Source organism: Salmo trutta, unplaced genomic scaffold, assembly GCF_901001165.1.
Source record: "Salmo trutta unplaced genomic scaffold, fSalTru1.1, whole genome shotgun sequence".
Classification (NCBI taxonomy): Eukaryota; Metazoa; Chordata; class Actinopteri; order Salmoniformes; family Salmonidae; genus Salmo; species Salmo trutta.
In genome coordinates, this window is record NW_021822911.1 from 9,187,249 (window position 1) to 9,208,234 (window position 20,986).

Here is a 20,986-nt window from a genome sequence, read left to right on the forward strand (position 1 = left end):
AGTTAATAATAAGTTACCTGAGGTAAACCTACAAGGATAGTTAATAATAAGTTACCTGAAGTAAACCTACAAGGATAGTTAATAATAAGTTACCTGAGGTAAACCTACAAGGATAGTTAATAATAAGTTACCTGAGGTAAACCTACAAGGATAGTTAATAATAAGTTACCTGAGGTAAACCTACAAGGATAGTTAATAATAAGTTACCTGAGGTAAACCTACAATGTTAGTTAATAATAGGTTACCTGAGGTAAACCTACAAGGTTAGTTAATAATAAGTTACCTGAGGTAAACCTACAAGGATAGTTAATAATAAGTTACCTGAGGTAAACCTACAAGGATAGTTAATAATAAGTTACCTGAGGTAAACCTACAAGGATAGTTAATAATAAGTTACCTGAAGTAAACCTACAAGGATAGTTAATAATAAGTTACCTGAGGTAAACCTACAAGGATAGTTAATAATAAGTTACCTGAGGTAAACCTACAAGAATAGTTAATACTAAGTTACCTGAGGTAAACCTACAAGAATAGTTAATAATAAGTTACCTGAGGTAAACCTACAAGGATAGTTAATAATAAGTTACCTGAGGTAAACCTACAAGGATATTTCATAATAAGTTACCTGAGGTAAACCTACAAGGATAGTTAATAATAAGTTACCTGAGGTAAACCTACAAGGATAGTTAATAATAAGTTACCTGAGGTAAACCTACAAGGATAGTTAATAATAAGTTACCTGAGGTAAACCTACAAGGTTAGTTAATAATAAGTTACCTGAGGTAAACCTACAAGGATAGTTAATAATAAGTTACCTGAGGTAAACCTACAAGGATAGTTAATAATCAGTTACCTGAGGTAAACCTACAAGGATAGTTAATAATAAGTTACCTGAGGTAAACCTACAAGGATAGTTAATAATAAGTTACCTGAGGTAAACCCACTACCCCCATTCCACTACTTTGACCCTATCTGCTCCTGCACCAGACCAACTAACCCTACACTCATTAAAACCCACTACCCCATTCCACTACTTTGACCCTATCTGCTCCTGCACCAGACCAACTAACCCTACACTCATTAAAACCCACTACCCCATTCCACTACTTTGACCCTATCTGCTCCTGCACCAGACCAACTAACCCTACACTCATTAAAACCCACTACCCCATTCCACTACTTTGACCCTATCTGCTCCTGCACCAGGCCAACTAACCCTACACTCATTAAAACCCACTACCCCATTCCACTACTTTGACCCTATCTGCTCCTGCACCAGGCCAACTAACCCTACACTCATTAAAACCCACTACCCCATTCCACTACTTTGACCCTATCTGCTCCTGCACCAGGCCAACTAACCCTACACTCATTAAAACCCACTACCCCATTCCACTACTTTGACCCTATCTGCTCCTGCACCAGGCCAACTAACCCTACACTCATTAAAACCCACTACCCCCATTCCACTACTTTGACCCTATCTGCTCCTGCACCAGGCCAACTAACCCTACACTCATTAAAACCCACTACCCCATTCCACTACTTTGACCCTATCTGCTCCTGCACCAGGCCAACTAACCCTACACTCATTAAAACCCACTACCCCATTCCACTACTTTGACCCTATCTGCTCCTGCACCAGGCCAACTAACCCTACACTCATTAAAACCCACTACCCCATTCCACTACTTTGACCCTATCTGCTCCTGCACCAGGCCAACTAACCCTACACTCATTAAAACCCACTACCCCCATTCCACTACTTTGACCCTATCTGCTCCTGCACCAGGCCAACGGCCTGGGAGGACGGGACACCACCACTCAACACACCCTGGAACTCTTCTGAAGTCAAATCTAGTATGACCAAATACTTCTCTGCAGCTGCCACCAAAACACATTTTCTTTCTGTGATTTACATTCCATTTCTGCGGTACAGTTGATAACCATTTGCTATGAACACTAAGAAGCCAACCTTACTGAAGCATATATCACTGGTTGGCCCATCCCTCTGTGCTGTCACAGATCTACTACTCACAGGGATCCTCTCAGGATCCCTCAGCCTTGACCCATCCTCCTCTACTTTCTCCACTGCCTCAGCAGTGACAACCTGTTCCCAACAGTGGGGTCAGTGGGATTGGATAGGGGCCCCTCTACCTCTCTCTCTCTCTCTCTCTCTGACTGGAGGAGACAGGTGAAATGGTGTGTCTCCTCTGGTCAACAATACTCACCTTGAAAGACTCCACAGCCTGTTGGAGCTCCTTCAGCTCCTTCTCTCTCTCCTGGAATCTCTGCTGGACCTTCTGCTGACTCATCCCCAGCTGCCTCTGTGGAGAATCACTCTTCAATGAGCTGTCAAGCTTTATTAGTCCAGTAGATCAATAGTATAGTAATGTGACATAGGGCCCATAGAGAGGAAGGTCTAAAAAATGGATGGTCCATTTACTAAATGATATTTATTTGTTGCTATGTGAATGATTATAGTTTGTATGGTAGGACTACATGTATCAACAGGTTGAGACTGAACTTTGGACTCATAAAAGGCCATTCAGAATGATAATAGTGTTTGACATTATAAAATGGTGATACATCTGGAGAATCTGGGTTAACATATCAATATACTCAAGGTTTGTGTTCATATTTGTTCTGCTGAGGATCCATTTATTTCAATGATCTCATGTTCAAACAGCCTTAGTTCCTACTGTATCTTTAATTCTTTGTTTATCAGACAGTCACCAACAAGTTGTTCTGGTCTTACCTGTTTCTCAGTCCTCTCTGCTGCAGCTGACACTGTATCATGGCCTTTATGTTCATCCATCAAACACTGATAACAGATACACTGCTGATCGGTACGACAGTAAACCTCCAGCAGTTTGTCATGATGAGAGCAGATCTTCTCCTGTAGTTGTGCGGTGGCTTTGACCAGCTTGTGCTTCTTCAAAGCAGGAGATTCATAGTGAGATTGGAGGTGAGTCTCACAGTAAGAAGCCAGACACACCAGACAGGACATGAGGGCTTTCTGCTTTCTGGTCCCAGTGCAGACATCACATGCCACATCTCTAGGTCCAGCATAGCACAGAGCAGGAGGGGGAGCAGCCTGGAGTCCTGTCTTCCTCAGTTTCTCCACCACCTCAGCCAACATGTTATTTTTACTCAGCGTAGGCCTCGGACTGAAGGTCTGTCTGCACTGAGGACAGCTATAGACCCCTTTCAGAACATCCTGATCCCAGCAGCCCTCAATACAGCTTCTACAGTAACTGTGTCCACAGGCAGTAGTGACCGGCTCCTTCAGTAGATCCAGACAGACAGAACAACAGAACTGGTCCTGGTCCAGCAGAACTCCCTGCTGAGCCATTTGGACGGTTGTTCACTCTCACACAGACAGACGACACAGAGACTCAGATCAGTTTCGTTTCCTCAGAAGAGAGTTTGTGAAGGGGGATGGACTTCCTGGTTCTGCCAGAGGGGTGGGGTTATAGGGAGGGAGGGAGGAAGAGAGAGAGGAACTGCATGCAACAGCAAGAGGGAGACAAATAATTTTGTTCCAATGTTAGAGCCCTTAACATGGAACAAATGACATAATGAATCTTAAAATGTGAGTTGCTGGAATATATGAAGGTTAACAGTTTCTATGAAGTACGTATGTATCATTATATTAATGACCTTTATAATGCCTTATAAATCAATAAGTCCTGAGGAGGTGTGATATATGGTTATTATACAGAACCACGGCTAAGGGCTGTTCTTAGACAAGACACAACACGGATTGAGAATTATCTAACACTTTCAACAATACAATCACATTTTATTTTATTGGTTTCATACACATATTTATCAGATGTTATTGTGGGTGAAGGGAAATGCTTGTGTTCCCAGCTCCAACAGTGCAGTAATATCTAACAATGCTTGTGTTCCTAGCTCACAGAGGGCAAATCTAAAAAGTCAATGAAAATATTAGGACAAGCAATGATATATATATATATATATATATATATATATATATATATATATATATATATATATATATATATATATATATATATATATATATATACTGTGTACTGTGATGTGATGCATAGACAATTTGGAGTACATCTGTAGTATATCTGAAGAATAGTAGATGTACAGTAGTAGTTATATAGGATGAACCATGACTAGAATACAGTATATACATATGAAGTAGACAGTAGTAGTTATATAGGATGAACCAGGACTAGAATACAGTATATACATATGAAGTGGACAGCAGTAGTTATATAGAATACAGTATATACATATGAAGTTGACAGCAGTAGTTATATAGAATACAGTATATACATATGAAGTGGACAGCAGTAGTTATATAGAATACAGTATATACATATGAAGTGGACAGCAGTAGTTATATAGGATGAACCAGGACTAGAATACAGTATATACATATGAAGTGGACAGCAGGAGTTATATAGGATGAACCAGGACTAGAATACAGTATATACATATGAAGTGGACAGCAGTAGTTATATAGGATGAACCAGGACTGGAAAACAGTATATACATATGAAGTGGACAGCAGTAGTTATATAGAATACAGTATATACATATGAAGTGGACAGCAGTAGTTATATAGGATGAACCAGGACTAGAATACAGTATGTACATATGAAGTGGACAGCAGTAGTTATATAGAATACAGTATATACATATGAAGTGGACAGCAGTAGTTATATGGGATGAACCAGGACTAGAGTACAGTATATACATATGAAGTGGACAGCAGTAGTTATATAGGATGAACCAGGACTAGAATACAGTATATACATATGAAGTGGACAGCAGTAGTTATATAGAATACAGTATATACATATGAAGTGGACAGCAGTAGTTATATAGGATGAACCAGGACTAGAGTACAGTATATACATATGAAGTAGACAGCAGTAGTTATATAGAATACAGTATATACATATGAAGTGGACAGCAGTAGTTATATAGAATACAGTATATACATATGAAGTAGACAGCAGTAGTTATATAGAATACAGTATATACATATGAAGTGGACAGCAGTAGTTATATAGAATACAGTATATACATATGAAGTGGACAGCAGTAGTTACATAGAATACAGTATATACATATGAAGTAGACAGCAGTAGTTATATAGAATACAGTATATACATATGAAGTGGACAGCAGTAGTTATATAGAATACAGTATATACATATGAAGTAGACAGCAGTAGTTATATAGGATGAACCAGGACTAGAGTACAGTATATACATATGAAGTAGACAGCAGTAGTTATATATAATACAGTATATACATATGAAGTGGACAGCAGTAGTTATATAGAATACAGTATATACAAATGAAGTAGTAGGCCTCGGACTGAAGGTCTGTCTGCACTGAGGACAGCTATAGACCCCTTTCAGAACATCCTGATCCCAGCAGCCCTCAATATAGCTCCTACAGTAACTGTGTCCACAGGGGATGGTGACTGGTTCCTTCAGTAGATCCAGACAGACAGAACAACAGAACTGGTCCTGGTCCAGCAGAACTCCCTGTTGAGCCATTTGGACGGTTGTTCACTCTCACACAGACAGACGACACAGAGACTCAGATCAGTTTCGTTTCCTCAGAAGAGAGTTTGTGGGAGGGGGAGGGATTTCCTGGTTCTGCCAGAGGGGTGGGGTTAGAGGGAGGGAGGAAGAGAGAGAGGAACTGCATGCAACATCAAGAGGGAGACAAATAGTTTTGTTCCTTGGTTAGAGCCCTTAACATGGAACAAATGACATAATGAATCTTAAAATGTGAGTTGTTAGAATATATGAAGGTTAACAGTTTCTATGAAGTACGTATGTATCATTATTTTAATCACCTTTATAATGCCTTATAATACACTTATGTGTTCTAATAAGCAATAAGGCCTGAGGAGGTGTGGTATATGTAAGGATTGCGGACCTGGTGGCAGTGAAGTCAGACGCAGGAGAGCAGAGATAGGTAATAGCCGGAGCAGTTTAATACAAAATGAACCTACATGGGTACAAAACCCGATGCGCACCAGTAACAGAGTACAAGCACTTACAAACAAACAATTCCACACAAGGACATGGGGAGAACAGAGGGTTAAATACACAACAATTCATGATGGAAATGGAAACCAGATGTGTAAGAAAACAAGACAAAACAAATGGAAAATGAAAAAGTGGATCGACAATGACTAGAAGACCGGTGACGCCGACCGCCGAACGAGGAGAGGAAACGACTTCGGTGGAAGTGGTGACAGTATATGGCTAATATACAGCACCACGGCTAAGTGCTGTTTTTAGGCACGACGCAAAGCGGATTGAGAATTATGTAACACTTTCAAAAATACAATCAAATAAAAATGTTATTGGTCACATACACATATTTAGTAGATGTTATTGTGGGTGTAGTGAAATGCTTGTGTTCCTGGTTCCAACAGTGCAGTAGTATCTAACAATACACCCTAATGTAAATGTCACAGGTGTCGTAGGGTTTAGACCAAGACGCAGTGGGAAAATGTACACTCATCTTCTTTTATTAAAGGACAAAGAAGGAAAACCAAAACGACAAGGAACAGGCCAGTAAGGTACAAAGCTATACACAGCAACAATCTCCCACAAAACCCCCATGACAAAACAAACTCCTAATTATAGGACAGTCAAACAGAGGCAACGATAACCAGCTGCCTCCAATTGAAGGTCCAACCCCAATTAACTAAACATAGAACTACAATAGACAAGACAGAACATAGAATTACACTAACATAGAACATAGACTAACAAACCCCGGACCACATAAACCAAACACCCCTCTACCTAAATGCATAGCCCGAACCACATAAAACAAACACCCCTCTCCCTAAATACATAGCCCGAACCACATAAAACAAACACCCCTCTACCTAAATACATAGCCCGAACCACATAAACCAAACACCCCTCTACCTAAATACATAGCCCGAACCACATAAACCAAACACCCTCTACCTAAATACATAGCCCGAACCACATAAACCAAACACCCCTCTACCTAAATACATTGCCCGAACCGCCTAAAACAAACACCCCCTGCCACGTCCTGACCAAACTACAATGACCAATAACCCCTATTACTGGTCAGAACGTGACAGTAAAAAGTAAAGGAATTAAGAAATATAGAAATATTAGGATGAGCAATGTTGGAGTCCTGGAATATAAATATATATACTGTGAGTATATATTGTATATATATTTGTGTATATATATATATATGTGTGTATATATATATATATATATATGTGTGTATATATATATATATATATATATATATATATATATATACACACACACACACACACACACACACACATATATATATATACACACACATATATATATATACACACACATATATATATATACACACACACATATATATATACACACACATATACACACACACACACACACACACACACACACACACACACACACACACACACACACACACACACACACACACACACATACATACATATATACAGTATATATATATATATACAGTACCAGTCAAATGTTGGGACACACTTACTCATTCAAGGGTTTTTCTTTATTTTTACATTCATGTCATTTCTCTTTGTTTATTTGAGCTGTTCTTGCCATAATATGGACTTGGTCTTTTACCAAATAGGGCTGTCTTCTGTATACCAACCCTACCTTGTCACAACACAACTGATTTGCTCAAATGCATTTAGAAGGAAAGAAATTCCACAAAATTAACTTTAACAAGGCACACCTGTTAATTGAAATGCATTCCAGGTGACTACCTCATGAAGCTGGTTGAGAGAATGCCAAGATTGTGCAAAGCTGTCATCAAGGCAAAGGGTGGCTACTTTGAAGAATCTCAAATATAAAATATATAAATATAACACTTTTTTTGGTTACTACATGATTCCATATCTGATATTTCATAGTGTTGATGTCTTCACTATTATTCTACAATGTTGAAAATAGTACAAATAAAGAAAAAGCCTTAATTGTTCTAAAACTTTTGACCGGTAGTGTATATATAAATGTAAAGGGATGTATAGGTAATATGGATCAAATATGTAGTATATCTGAAGAATAGTATGTGGACAGCAATAATTAAATTGGATAGTCCTTGACTAGAATACAGTATATACATATGAAGTGGGTAAAACAGTAAACATTATTAAAGTGACCAGTGGCTGAGGTCCTCTGGTGGCTGAGGTCCTCTGGGTGGCTGAGGTCCTCTGGGTGGCTGAGGTCCTCTGGGTGGCTGAGGTCCTCTGGGTGGCTGAGGTCCTCTGGGTGGCTGAGGTCCTCGGGTGGCTGAGGTCCTCGGGTGGCTGAGGTCCTCGGGTGGCTGAGGTCCTCGGGTGGCTGAGGTCCTCGGGTGGCTGAGGTCCTTGATTATGTTCTTGACCTTCCTGTGACACCGGGTGCTGTAGATGTCCTGGAGGGCAGGCAGTTTGCCCCCGGTGATATGTTGGGCAAAACGCACCACCCTCTGGAGAGCCCTGCGATTGAGGGCGGTGCAGTTGCCGTACCAGGCGGTGATACAGCCCGACAGGATGCTCTCAATGGTGCATCTGTAAAAGTTTGTGAGGGTCTTATGGGCCAAGCCACATTTCTTCAGCCTCCGGAGGTTGAAGAGGTGCTGTTCTGATTTCTTCACCGCAAGGTCTGTGTGGGTGGACCATTTGTCTGGTCTTCTCTTCCTGACCGTCTCATTAGAACAGGCTGCCCTGGTGGGTCTGATACAGGAGTGGCTTCATTATCTGTGAGAAACTATGATAATAAACTGTGAACAATAATGAAGCCATGTTTGTCTGTGTGAGTGAGGATTTATTATTTAATTGTGTGATAACTTTAATTGTGTGATAACTTTATATAATACATCCTCTGTTTCCTAACTGAATAAACATTTTAAGATAGCAGTTGGTTCAGTCTGATCATCTCATGTACTGTTGGAACTTTATTTGAATCCTTTTTCACAATTTTTATTTTTATTTTTTTTATGACAAATTCCAGAGCCTCTGTATACATTTTTACACATTTTTCCCCCACTCTCTACTTTGTACAATGACAGAGAAAGTGGGACTCTGTCGTTTTTTCTGACAAGTTCTCTCATTGATCTCAGGTTCAGCCACCAGAGGGGTCAGCCACCCTCCAATGAAAACTTTCATAGGCTCTCTTTCACTCAGTAATCATGTAACAAGTGGACAGGCTCCCAGAGGCAGGGCAATCAAAGGCTCCAAGTCACTGAAGTGCCCATCAGCCCAGCCATTGTTATTATTCCTACCAGCCGTTCTACAGTCCCTGAAGCTGGTTGATTAGTAGGTTGGAACCCCGTTACAACAGACACTTTACAATGACGCAACAATCAGCGTTTGAGCTGGACACACTTTTTTCAGAAACTATTTACACAAAACACACAGTCCTTACAAAGTTAATCTCCTGAATGTGAGCAGTTTATTTTTGGATGCAAATGGTTCAGATATTCACAGAAGGATAGATAGATAGATAGATAGATAGATAGATAGATAGATAGATAGATAGATAGATAGATAGATAGATAGATAGATAGATAGATAGATAGAACAACACAATCATCCTAACCGGAAAAAATGTAGGCTACATTTGTCGTAGCGCTAACTGAGGAAAGATTGACCCAACACAACCAGTCATATTTTCTAACTCTCGGCTGACGTAAACTACAATATGAATTAGCTAATTGCAATTACTATGTATAATTAATCTGGGGGACTGGGGATTGTAGGCTGGGGAGACTGGGGATTGTAGGCTGGGGGACTGGGGATTGTAGGCTGGGGAGACTGGGGATTGTAGACTGGGGATTGTAGGCTGGGGAGACTGGGGATTGTAGGCTGGGGATTGTAGGCTGGGGAGACTGGGGATTGTAGGCCAGGAAGACTAGGAGAGACAGAGAGAGATAGAGGTAACACTGGCCTCTATGTCCTCAACCTGGTACTACAACACAAGGCAAAACTGACTTGAACCATTTCAGGGAAATTGGTCTCACCTTTGTTGAAAGAGCGTTTCTCCACTGTTGCCCTCTGCTATCCTCCCTTCAGTGTACTCCTTTTTTCTTCCCAAAGACAAACTTCTCTTTTTGGAGAAAGTGGTAATGTCCTTCTCCTCTCTCCTCCCTTTGGAGCAATTGCTCCCCATCTCTTAGTGAACTCATGAAAACATATTTTTGTATACTTCAGAAGTCCAAATGTCTAAAACGCCAAATGTGTACTGAACCTTACCAAATTAAAGACAATTGCTGTTACCTAGAAAACAGTTACAAATATATTTTACTCTTTTATGTATTTCAAATCCATTCGAGTTTGATAAATTGTCAAGAACACTTGACTTTCTGTTCCACCACATCAGTAGCACCTAAATATTTGGTTCAACAAAGATATATTTCAGACGTTATTCCAAAACAAACATAATATATTGTAATTATTGAAAGAAGATCCTTATCTTTCTGGTAATGGACATTTACTGCGGCGTCACAGTCATGTCGTCCGAGTTTGGCTGGTGTAGGTTGTCATTGTAAATTAGAATTTGTTCTTGACTGACTTGCCTAGTTAAATAAAGGTTAAATAAAAAATAAAAGTTATTGTGAGAGTGAGAGTGAGAGTGAGAGTGAGAGTGAGAGACAGACAGACAGACAGACAGACAGACAGACAGACAGACAGACAGACAGACAGACAGACAGACAGACAGACAGACAGACAGACAGACAGACAGACAGACAATGAGAACCCCTATCCTAGAATGAGAATGAAAAAGAAACAGAACCCCTCCCATCCTGGCAGATGTTTATCTTAGTCTCAGAGCACAGTAGGACTGTAAGCAAACAATCTCTACAAAGGCCCCAACAGTACAGTTCCAGATGGCTCATTGTTTGGCTAGTGCACTTTTTATATTCTATTTGATGTATTTTAAGTGTGCACGTACTATTTCTCTGGGTAGAAAATACTGTTCCTTTTCCAATATTCACTGTTTTTCTAAGTATACAAAACACATTTCCTCAGAAAACCCCTAACTGCTGACAAACAGGATGCTGCTTATTTCCTGTTACAGCAACACCTACTCTCCTCTCAACCCCAGACTGTCGCCATGCAATTTCTTTCCCCAAAAGCTCTCTTACATAGGCAGTATTCACATTTCCTCTACCTCAAGGTCTAATTAACATTTCAATTCCTGATCAAATTATAGTTGTGTCACATTTTCCCACAGCACGCACTCGCTCACTAAAGTAAAAAAACTGAACAAACACATCGGCTTCCCGGTGGCTCAGTTGGTAGAGCATGGTGTTTACAACACCAGCATGGTGTGTTATACATACTGGCCTTCCCTGTGGCTCAGTTGGTAGAGCATGGTGTTTACAACGCCAGCATGGTGTGTTATACATACTGGCCTTCCCCGTGGCTCAGTTGGTAGAGCATGGTGTTTACAACACCAGCATGGTGTGTTATACATACTGGCCTTCCCTGTGGCTCAGTTGGTAGAGCATGGTGTTTACAACGCCAGCATTGCAACGCCAGCATGGTGTTTGCAACGCCAGGGTTGTGGGTTCCATTCCCATGGGTGGCCAGTATGGGAAAAAAATAAAAAATGCATGAAATGTATGCATTCACTACTGTAAGTCACTCTGGATAAGAGTGTCGGCTAGACGACTAAAACAAAACAAACGTCCAGCATATTTAGGGCTGGATAATTTCTCAGTGTGAATTACTAAGAAGAATTAATTAAAAAGAGAAGGAGAAGTTCCAACAGTAGCGAGGTGTCCATCATTTACATTCTAGTCATTTAGCAGACGCTCTTATCCAGATAATTTCTCAGTGTGAATTACTAAGAAGAATTAATTAAAAAGAGAAGGAGAAGTTCCAACAGTAGCGAGGTGTCCATCATTTACATTCTAGTCATTTGCATACATGTCATTTCATGCATTTCCCCCCCCCCCCCCCCCCCCCCCCCCCAAGGAATCCGGATAGCGGTGACCGTTCATAGAGTGAGAGACTGGCACGGTATTTAGGAGCTTGGCGGTGATAGACATTCATTACATTTTTTTACAAGCGACAGAAGCGATTTTCAAGTGTCTGCCTCAGATGATGAAAATAACTACCAAGATGTCCTTGATCCAATTTACATTTTTATTATTTATTATTTAACCTTTATTTTAGGCAAGTCAGTTAAGAACAAAGTGTTATTTACAATGACGGCCTACCAAAAGGCAAAAGGCTCCTGTGGGGACAGGGGCCTGGGATTTAAAAAATTCAATAAATACAATATAAATATAGGACAAAACACACTTCACAACAAGAGAGACAACACAACACTACATAATGAGAGACCTAAGACAATAACATAGCAAGGCAGCAACACATGACAACACAACATAACAACAGCATGGTAGCAACACAACATGTTAGCAGCACAAAACATGGTACAAACATTATTGGGCACAATCAACAGCACAAAGGTCAAGAAGGTAGAGACAACAATACATCACACAAAGCAGCCACAACTGTCAGTATTGAGGAGTAAGTAGGCTATATTTAAGTTGTGATATCGTTAGGAAATATTTAGGCCTACTATGTTTATAAGTCAAATTAGGTTAATTTTGAAAATAATTATTTTTTGTTGATCACGAGTTGATAACGTATTGTCGAAAGCACGTAGGCAATATTATTTACTGTGTCGATTGGGGAGTAGGCTAGTGTACATTTGACTTGTAAAAGACACAAACCCAATCTAATCAAAGTAATCCAAGCTAAATTATTGCACCGATTGAAATGTAATGTGTTTTTAGTGTGTATTCTGTTACATAAAAAATTTCACTGTTGCCTATTAGATCAAAATCAGTGTGCGCACGTTTGATTTGACTTGATCCATGTACAGGTGAGGCCATTCCATGTCTTTATTGCTTTGTATGAGAAGGCAGTTTGGTAGATGGTGGTGGACCATTTGATGATGCTACATTCACCCCTGGAGGAGGTTTTTGGGACACTGCTATTTAAGTCTGAGCAGAGGTTGACGAAAACCTTCAAAGGTGGTGCTGCTATATTGCATTTTATTTTGAATACCAGGCAGATGTTGGAGTAGAGAATGAAATGGTGTAAATTGAAGAAGTTGAACTTGCTGAGTACACTCTTAGGAAAAAGCGGTTCCAAAGGGTTATACGGCAGTCCCCATAGGAGAACCCTTTAAAGAACCCATTTTTGTTCGAGTAACAACCTTTTTGGGTTCCATGTAGAACCGTCTGTGGAATGGAACACAAAAGAGATCTCCGAGGCCCCGAAAAGGGGTTCTACCTGGAATCAAAAAGGGTTCTTCTATGGGGACAGCGGAAGAATCCTTTTAGGTTCTAGATAGCACCTTTTTTCCTGAGAGTAGACCTATATTGCTGTGGTTTTCTGTAAAAATAAATGCAACAGGCCCTCTGGTGAATCTAGCAAGACAGCGAATCATTGCATCACCGACTAAGTATGAATATAATGAACATTTATGACTTGCACCGTTATGCAATTATTAAGAGACTAGATACAAAGAGCTAATCCTGGCAACCAATGTTCTAGCATTAATTAATGGAGGCAAGCAGATCAGAGATGTCAAGGTGGCATCCAAGAATATGCTACAGTATGTGTACTGTATAGTGTAAATAACAACTACCAATAGACCTTCTAAATTATAAGCATTTGGTCAATCAAATAATTACTCTGTAAAATGAGGAATCCAGTTACTCTATTTAACTAATTGGATGAAAGAATTGACACTCAAACAATTACAGTGTACTGTACATTAAATACACTATACATTACAGAATTACACAGAGTATATGACTATCACCAACAGGCTAAAACAATGTGGTAACACATGTCTTCAGTTCAGAATAGTCTCTAAGAGAAAACACGATGTGTTTCTGATACACACGAGCTTGGTAGCAAGTTCTCAAAGTTTGAACAAATTGACTGTCCTTTTAACCAAATTCAAGCAGAAACTCACGCCCAACCTGAATTAAGACTTCTTTGCACTTTGCTAGTTATAACAAAAGGCAGGAAAACAGCCAGATTCGAATCTAATCAACTCAATGTAAGTAACGTTAGCTAGCAATCTAAATCCAAAAACAGCTTCAATTATTTATTCCTATTTAACAATATTTTAGAAGGCTTACATCAGCCTGCCTAGTCAGCTAGCCAGACAGTTATGTTTAGCCAACGTTAGCTAGCTAGCTAATTGTTTTTGTAGCTTTCATTTTGTATGTAACGTTAGCTTGCACTTAAATGGCATCTCTCGAGGAGATGTTATCTTATCTTTCCAACCAGGCAAAGTACTATGAAGGCACCAATGATCTCGACAAGAAGCACAACATTCGTAGGGGTCAGAAATTCACTATTCAAGGAAGGCACCAGTTCACTTCTATTACATGACTGGAAGGATTTAGCTATGAACAACCATTTTTCAAAAACCATTAACCCTCTAGGTAGTTGGTCATCTAGAAGTTGCTAGCTATACATTTGTCATCTTGAGGTATCTAGCTATAAGTTAACTCAGATCAATCAAATTGACAGGTCTAAGCATTTTTTTTAATTTAACCTTTATTTAAACTAGACAAGTCAGTGAACTAGGCAAGTCAGTTAAAAGACCAAATTCTTATTTACAATGACGGCCTAGGAACTGTGGGTTAACTGCCTTGTTCAGGGGCAGAATGACAGATGTTTACCTTGTCAGCTCGGGGATTCAATCCACCAACCTTTCGGTTACTGGCCCAATGCTCTAACCAGTGCAGGACATTAAGCACATGGAGGAGATAATCCAGACCTTCTCAGAACCATTGTCTCCAAGCTGCCTTCAAAGCTCAGGGAGAAGTGGAGATCAGCTGTGTGGGATTTTCAGGATCAACACTGCAGAGGAACAAAGTCTGAAGACTTTGTGGAGAAGCAGGCCTGAATTGCATTGGATCCAGTATTCTTTTAAACCTTTTTTATATTCATAAGTATATTGAGTTTTTTTAACACAATATATTTGCAGTGAAGCCGCTCAACAACTACATCATATTGGTCATCTAACAGACTCCCATCCAGAGCAACACACAGAGGCAACCAGGGTCAACGCCCTGCTCAAGGGCACGTTGACAGATCTCCCACAGGGTCAAAAACGGGGACCCGAACCAGCGATCCACTAGCAACTGGCCCAAGCTCCCAACCGCCAGGCCACCAGCCCTCCAAGATCCCCCCCACAGTTCCCCAAGAGCTGCCCCACAACCATCCAAGACCCACCCACAGCCCCCCCAAAGAAAATGAAAATACTATATATATATATATATATATTCCATTCCCCACCCCAAGATCTCCACCCCCTCATTCACCAACAACCAACAAAATGAACAAAAGAGAAAAAAGAGAAAGACAAAGGAAAACAGAAAACAACCATTCAAAAAACAAAAGACATCCAGGACAACAAAAATCATAACAGCAAGGCAAACTGAATATGTTGTGCATGTATGCCACTATTTACATGTGTGTGTGTGTGTGTGTGTGTCTGTGTATGTGCACATGTGTGCATTTGAATGAGAGTGTGTGTATATACATGTGTACAAACACCTGCACGGCATCAGCCTCAGACAAACCAACATCAGCTGTAACAACACTGCCCCTCAGTGTCATTCAAACTGGCTTTTTGTTATGTTTATTTTGACTTTATTTTTTATACTTTTATCTTTGACCGTCATTCTATCCCCTACCCTGCAACTCCACTCCCACTTGTCTCAGCTTCCCTCAGCCCATCCCACCTATCTCTGCAGGCCAGCCTCTTCGGATTTCTACGCAACATATATCTTTCAATGATGATGTGATGTTTAACATTGTCACACCCTGACCTGAGAGAGCCTTTTTATGTCTCTATTTAGGTTTGGTCAGGGTGTGATTTGGGTGGGCATTCTATGTCTGTATTTCTATGTTGGGGATTGCTTTGTTTCGGCCGGGTATGGCTCCCAATCAGGAACAGCTGTACATCGTTGTTGCTGATTGGGAGTCATACTTAGGCAGCATGTTTTTCCTTTGGGTTTTGTGGGTAGATGTTTTCTGTTTAGTGTGTTCGTAACAGAACTGTTGCTAGTTGTTTTTTGGTTTCTTTTTGTATAGTGTTCGTTAATCATTAAAACCTTTTATGATGAACACTCACTCCGCTGCACCTTGGTCTCTCTCTCACGACAGCCCTTACAGAATCCCCCACCAAGAAACGGACCAAGCAGCGGAGGAAGGAGAGGAACCAGGAGAAGAGCTATCGGGACTCATGGAGGTTGGAAAAAATGGAGAGGAACGTTCAGGATTCCTGGAGATGGGAGGAATTACTGGATGAAGGTGGACCATGGGCTCAAGCTGGGGAGTATCGCCGCCCGCAATGGGAGATCGAGGCGGCGATAGCTAAGAGGCGCTGGTACAAGGCAAGGGAGCGTGACAGACACGAGAGGCAGCCCCCAAAAACATTTTGGGGGGGGCACACGGGGAAATTAATTGAAAATGAGACATGGCAATCTGCACAAAGGCAAAAAGGCCATTTATAAACAATGGATGAGCTTTTCTTAGTAATCTACTGGAGAACCATTTAGGGTTCAAGTAAAACTGTTGAATAAGTGAAGCTTTTAGAGAGAGGTTTAGTGCTTTTATATTTAATCATCTCAACCCACCCAATTCATTATATAGATAGTCACGCTTTATTTTGTCTGGTTAAGCATCCCTGATAAAGAAACTATTTTTTTGCTCATTGGATTTGAAAAACAAATCCTCAGGAGTAGCAGGGGCATAAACTGAGATAAGACTAAGGAGTTAATCAGGGCATTTTTCCATAAATAGACAGGTATTTATCTCTCCATGGTTGCAGGATCTTATCTATTTATTGTTTCTGGTCATGTGACATTAACCTTGTTTATAGTGTTCTCTGCATGTATGCTACAGATGATGTCTACTCTCTGCAGAATCACATGCTCTGTTGATGTAAAAAATTATAATTGTACCTTTATTTAACAAGGCAAGTCAGTTAAGAACAAATTCTTATTTACAATGACGGCCTAGGAACAGTGGGTTAACAGCCTTGTTCAGGGGCATAATAACACATTTTTACCTTGTCTGCTTGGGGATTCAATCTAGCAACCTTTCGGTTACTGGCCCAACACTCTAACCACTAGGCTACCTGCCTCCCCTCCACTCTAACCACTAGGCTACCTGCCACCCCTCCACTCTAACCACTAGGCTACCTGCCGCCCCTCCACTCTAACCACTAGGCTACCTGCTGCCCCTCCACTCTAACCACTAGACTACCTGCCGTCCCTCCACTCTAACCACTAGGCTACCTGCCGCCCCTCCACTCTAACCACTAGGCTACCTGCCGCCCCTCCACTCTAACCACTAGGCTACCTGCCGCCCCTCCACTCTAACCACTAGGCTACCTGCCGCCCCTCCACTCTAACCACTAGACTACCTGCCGTCCCTCCACTCTAACCACTAGGCTACCTGCCACCCCTCCACTCTAACCACTAGGCTACCTGCCACCCCTCCACTCTAACCACTAGGCTACCTGCCGCCCCTCCACTCTAACCACTAGGCTACCTGCCACCATGCCCCCATCTGTGTTGGACATTGTGTTCTTCATAGAGGCTACAGTTTTTATATGATTATATTTAATAACATGACTTTTGGTCTCTTGGTTTCTCAGTGAACTGGCAAAGCAGCTTGTCACTGGGATTTGGACTGAAACAACTGACCTGAACTTTATTAAAGGTAATAGTTAGCATTGAGTGTTTTTTGCATTCAATGTTATTATTTGATTTCAAATATTTTGTTGCATATTTTGTAACTGTAACTGTTAACTCTTGAAACAGGGACTTCCTGGAACCATAAAGCAGTGATTGTGGTGTCTTTATGCTCATGGTCAGATTTCACTGTTCTTATATCATCATTTTTTACTAACATACATTTATAATGAGTAATTAACATTATGTTTTAGTAACATAGATTTATAATGAGTAATTAACATTATGTTTTACTAACATACATTTATAATGAGTAATTAACATTGTGTTTTACTAACATACATTTATAATGAGTAATTAACATTATGTTTTACTAACCTACATTAATAATGAGTTATTAACATTGTTTATTCATTATTGTCACGACTTCCGCCGAAGTCGGTCCCTCTCCTTGTTCGGGCGGTGTTCGGCGGTCGACGTCACCGGCCTTCTAGCCATCACTGATCCACTTTTCATTTTCCATTGGTTTTGTCTTGTCTTCCATCACACCTGGTTCCAATCCCATCAATTACATGTTGTGTATTTAACCCTCTGTTTCCCCTCATGTCCTTGTCGGTGATTGTTTGTTGTATGTAATGGTGCATTTATGCTCTGGTGTGCGACGGGTTTTGTACCCACTTCCTTTATTTTGTATATGTTGGTTTTCGGAATTTGTGAGCACTTATTAAACAATTCCGTTTATATCAAGTTCGTTCTCCTGCGCCTGACTTCCCTGCCACCAACACGCACCCTTTACAATATGTTTCACTAACATACATTTATAATGAGTAATTAACATTGTGTTTTATTCATTATGTGTTTTCTTTCCAGTACACATGATATTTTGCCACAGACACTCCATTTGATTACTTGATCGTAAGTGGTATTATGTCAAATACAGAAAAGGTATTAATTTAGTATTTACAGATGCTCAAAATGAGCAATTGGAAATACATTGTGACTGTTCTCGTCCTTCAGCCTGATATACCTGGTCTGAGGAGATGGTGGTGTGTGGTCCTTCAGCCTGGTCTGAGGAGATGGTGGTGTCTGGTCCTTCAGCCTGGTCTGAGGAGATGGTGGTGTCTGGTCCTTCAGCCTGGTCTGAGGAGATGGTGGTGTCTGGTCCTTCAGCCTGGTCTGAGGAGATGGTGGTGTGTGGTCCTTCAGCCTGGTCTGAGGAGTTAGTGGTGTCTGGTCCTTCAGCCTGGTCTGAGAAGATGGTGGTGTCTGGTGCTTCAGCCTGGTCTGAGGAGATGGTGGTGTCTGGTGCTTCTGGGGAACCTGGAGCTGGACAGGTACAATCTGTTATTTGAATAAAAGTCAATGTCTTTGGAAGATTATCCCAAGTGATATTTAATTTTGAAGTGTTGGTACTTTTTTCTGAAAATATCCAGGCATGGCAGAAGGCTTGTCCACTGGATAGACTAAGGCAAGGCTTTGTTAAGGGGGATCTCCAGCATAGATTACGAATTTAACGGAAAAGGAGACATGAGGAAGTCACCCAAGTAAGTGTCATGTCATGAAGTTGGTCATTTCTGATAACGAAACCATTTGGAAAATATGACATTATGTCCTGTTCCCAAATGTACTAGTTAACCTGTTATGGCTAGGTGGCAGTATTTTCACGGCTGGATAAAAAACGTACCCGATTTAATCTGCCCAGAAACTAGAATATGCATATAATTATTAGCTTTGGATAGAAACCCTCCAAAGTTTCTAAAACTGTTTGAATGGTGTCTGTGAGTATAACAGAACTCAAATAGCAGGCCAAAACCTGAGAAGATTCTGTACAGGAAGTACCCTGTCTGACCATTTCTTGGCCTTCTTTGCCATCTCTATCCACAACAAAGGATCTCTGCGGTAACGTGACACTTTCTGATGCTCCCATAGGCTCTCAGAAGGCGGCAGAACTTTGAATTATGACTCTGCTCTCTCTGGCTGAAAAACAGTAGCGCATTTTGTAAGTGGCCATCTGAAAACGATGAGACTGGCGGCGCGTGCCCATGAAGAGTCCATTTTACTTCTTTTAGTCTTTGAACGAAAACAACGACTCCCGGTCGGAATATTATCGCTATTTTACGAGAAAAATAGCATAAAAATAGATTTTAAACAGCGGTTGACATGCTTCGAAGTACGGTAATGGAATATTTAGAATTTTTTTGTCACGCGTCGGGCGCGTAACCCTTCGTCACCCTTGGATAGTGTCTTGAACGCACGAACAAAACGCCTCTATTTGGATATAACTATGGATTATTTTGAAACAAACCAACATTTGTTATTGAAGTAGAAGTCCTGGGAGTGCATTCTGACGAAGAACAGGAAAGGTAATCCAATTTTTCTTATAGTAAATCTGACTTTGGTGAGGGCTAAACTTGGTGGGTGTCTAAATAGCTAGCCCGTGATGGCTGGGCTATGTACTCAGAATATTGCAAAATGTGCTTTCACCGAAAAGCTATTTTAAAATCAGACATAGCGATTGCAGAAATGAGTTCTGTATCTATAATTCTTAAAATAATTGTTATGTTTTTTGTGAACGTTTATCGTGAGTAATTTGGTAAATTCACCGGAAGTGTTCGGTGGGAATGCTAGTTCTGAACGTCACATGCTAATGTAAAAAGCTGGTTTTTGATATAAATATGAACTTGATTGAACAAAACATGCATGTATTGTATAACATAATGTACTAGGATTGTCATCTGATGAAGATCATCAAAGGTTAGTGCTGCATTTAGCTGTGGTTTTGTTTTTTGTGACATTATATGCTAGCTTGAAAAATGGGTGTCTGATTATTTATGGCTGGGTACTCTGCTGACATAATCTAATGTTTTGCTTTCGCTGTAAAGCCTTTTTGAAATTGGACAGTGTGGTTAGATTAACGAGAGTCTTGTCTTTAAAATGGTGTAAAATAGTCATATGTTTGAAAAATGGAAGTTTGGGGATTTTCGAGGACTTTGTATTTCGCGCCACGCCCATCATTGGATATTGGAGCAGGTGTTCCGCTAGCTGAACGTCTAGATGTAAGAGGTTAAAGGTTTTAGACTACAGTATGTTATACTGTAACTAAAATGGTTTTAGACTACAGTATGTTATAACTACAACTAAAATGGTGGCATGATTTTTACAAACAGCATCAAATATACACTACATGACCAAATGTATGTGGACACCT

General features: G+C 40.5%; 2 protein-coding genes across 2 annotated transcripts in view; one reads left to right on the top strand and one right to left on the bottom strand.

Moving 5' to 3' along the window:
• LOC115186351 (NACHT, LRR and PYD domains-containing protein 12-like) overlaps window positions 1-20,986 on the top strand; it is a gene marked incomplete at both ends in the record, with an annotated part of 347,545 nt that overhangs the window by 277,858 nt on the left and 48,701 nt on the right. The window lies entirely within an intron of this gene.
• Window positions 1,910-3,990, bottom strand: LOC115186356 (E3 ubiquitin/ISG15 ligase TRIM25-like). Its single transcript, XM_029746022.1, has 2 exons — window positions 2,759-3,990; window positions 1,910-2,327 (listed from the first exon to the last, which is right to left on the bottom strand). Exons 1-2 carry the CDS (start codon window positions 3,353-3,355, stop codon window positions 2,154-2,156), a joined length of 771 nt encoding a protein of 256 aa, XP_029601882.1. The 5' UTR covers window positions 3,356-3,990; the 3' UTR covers window positions 1,910-2,153.

Coding starts and splice junctions, on each gene's coding strand:
- LOC115186356 (XM_029746022.1), bottom strand. CDS start 3,355: ATGGCTCAGCAGGGAGTTCTGCTGGACCAGGACCAGTTCTGTTGTTCT. Junction 2,328..2,758: donor CAGAGAGGACTGAGAAACAG/GTAAGACCAGAA, acceptor GATTCTCCACAG/AGGCAGCTGGGGATGAGTCA.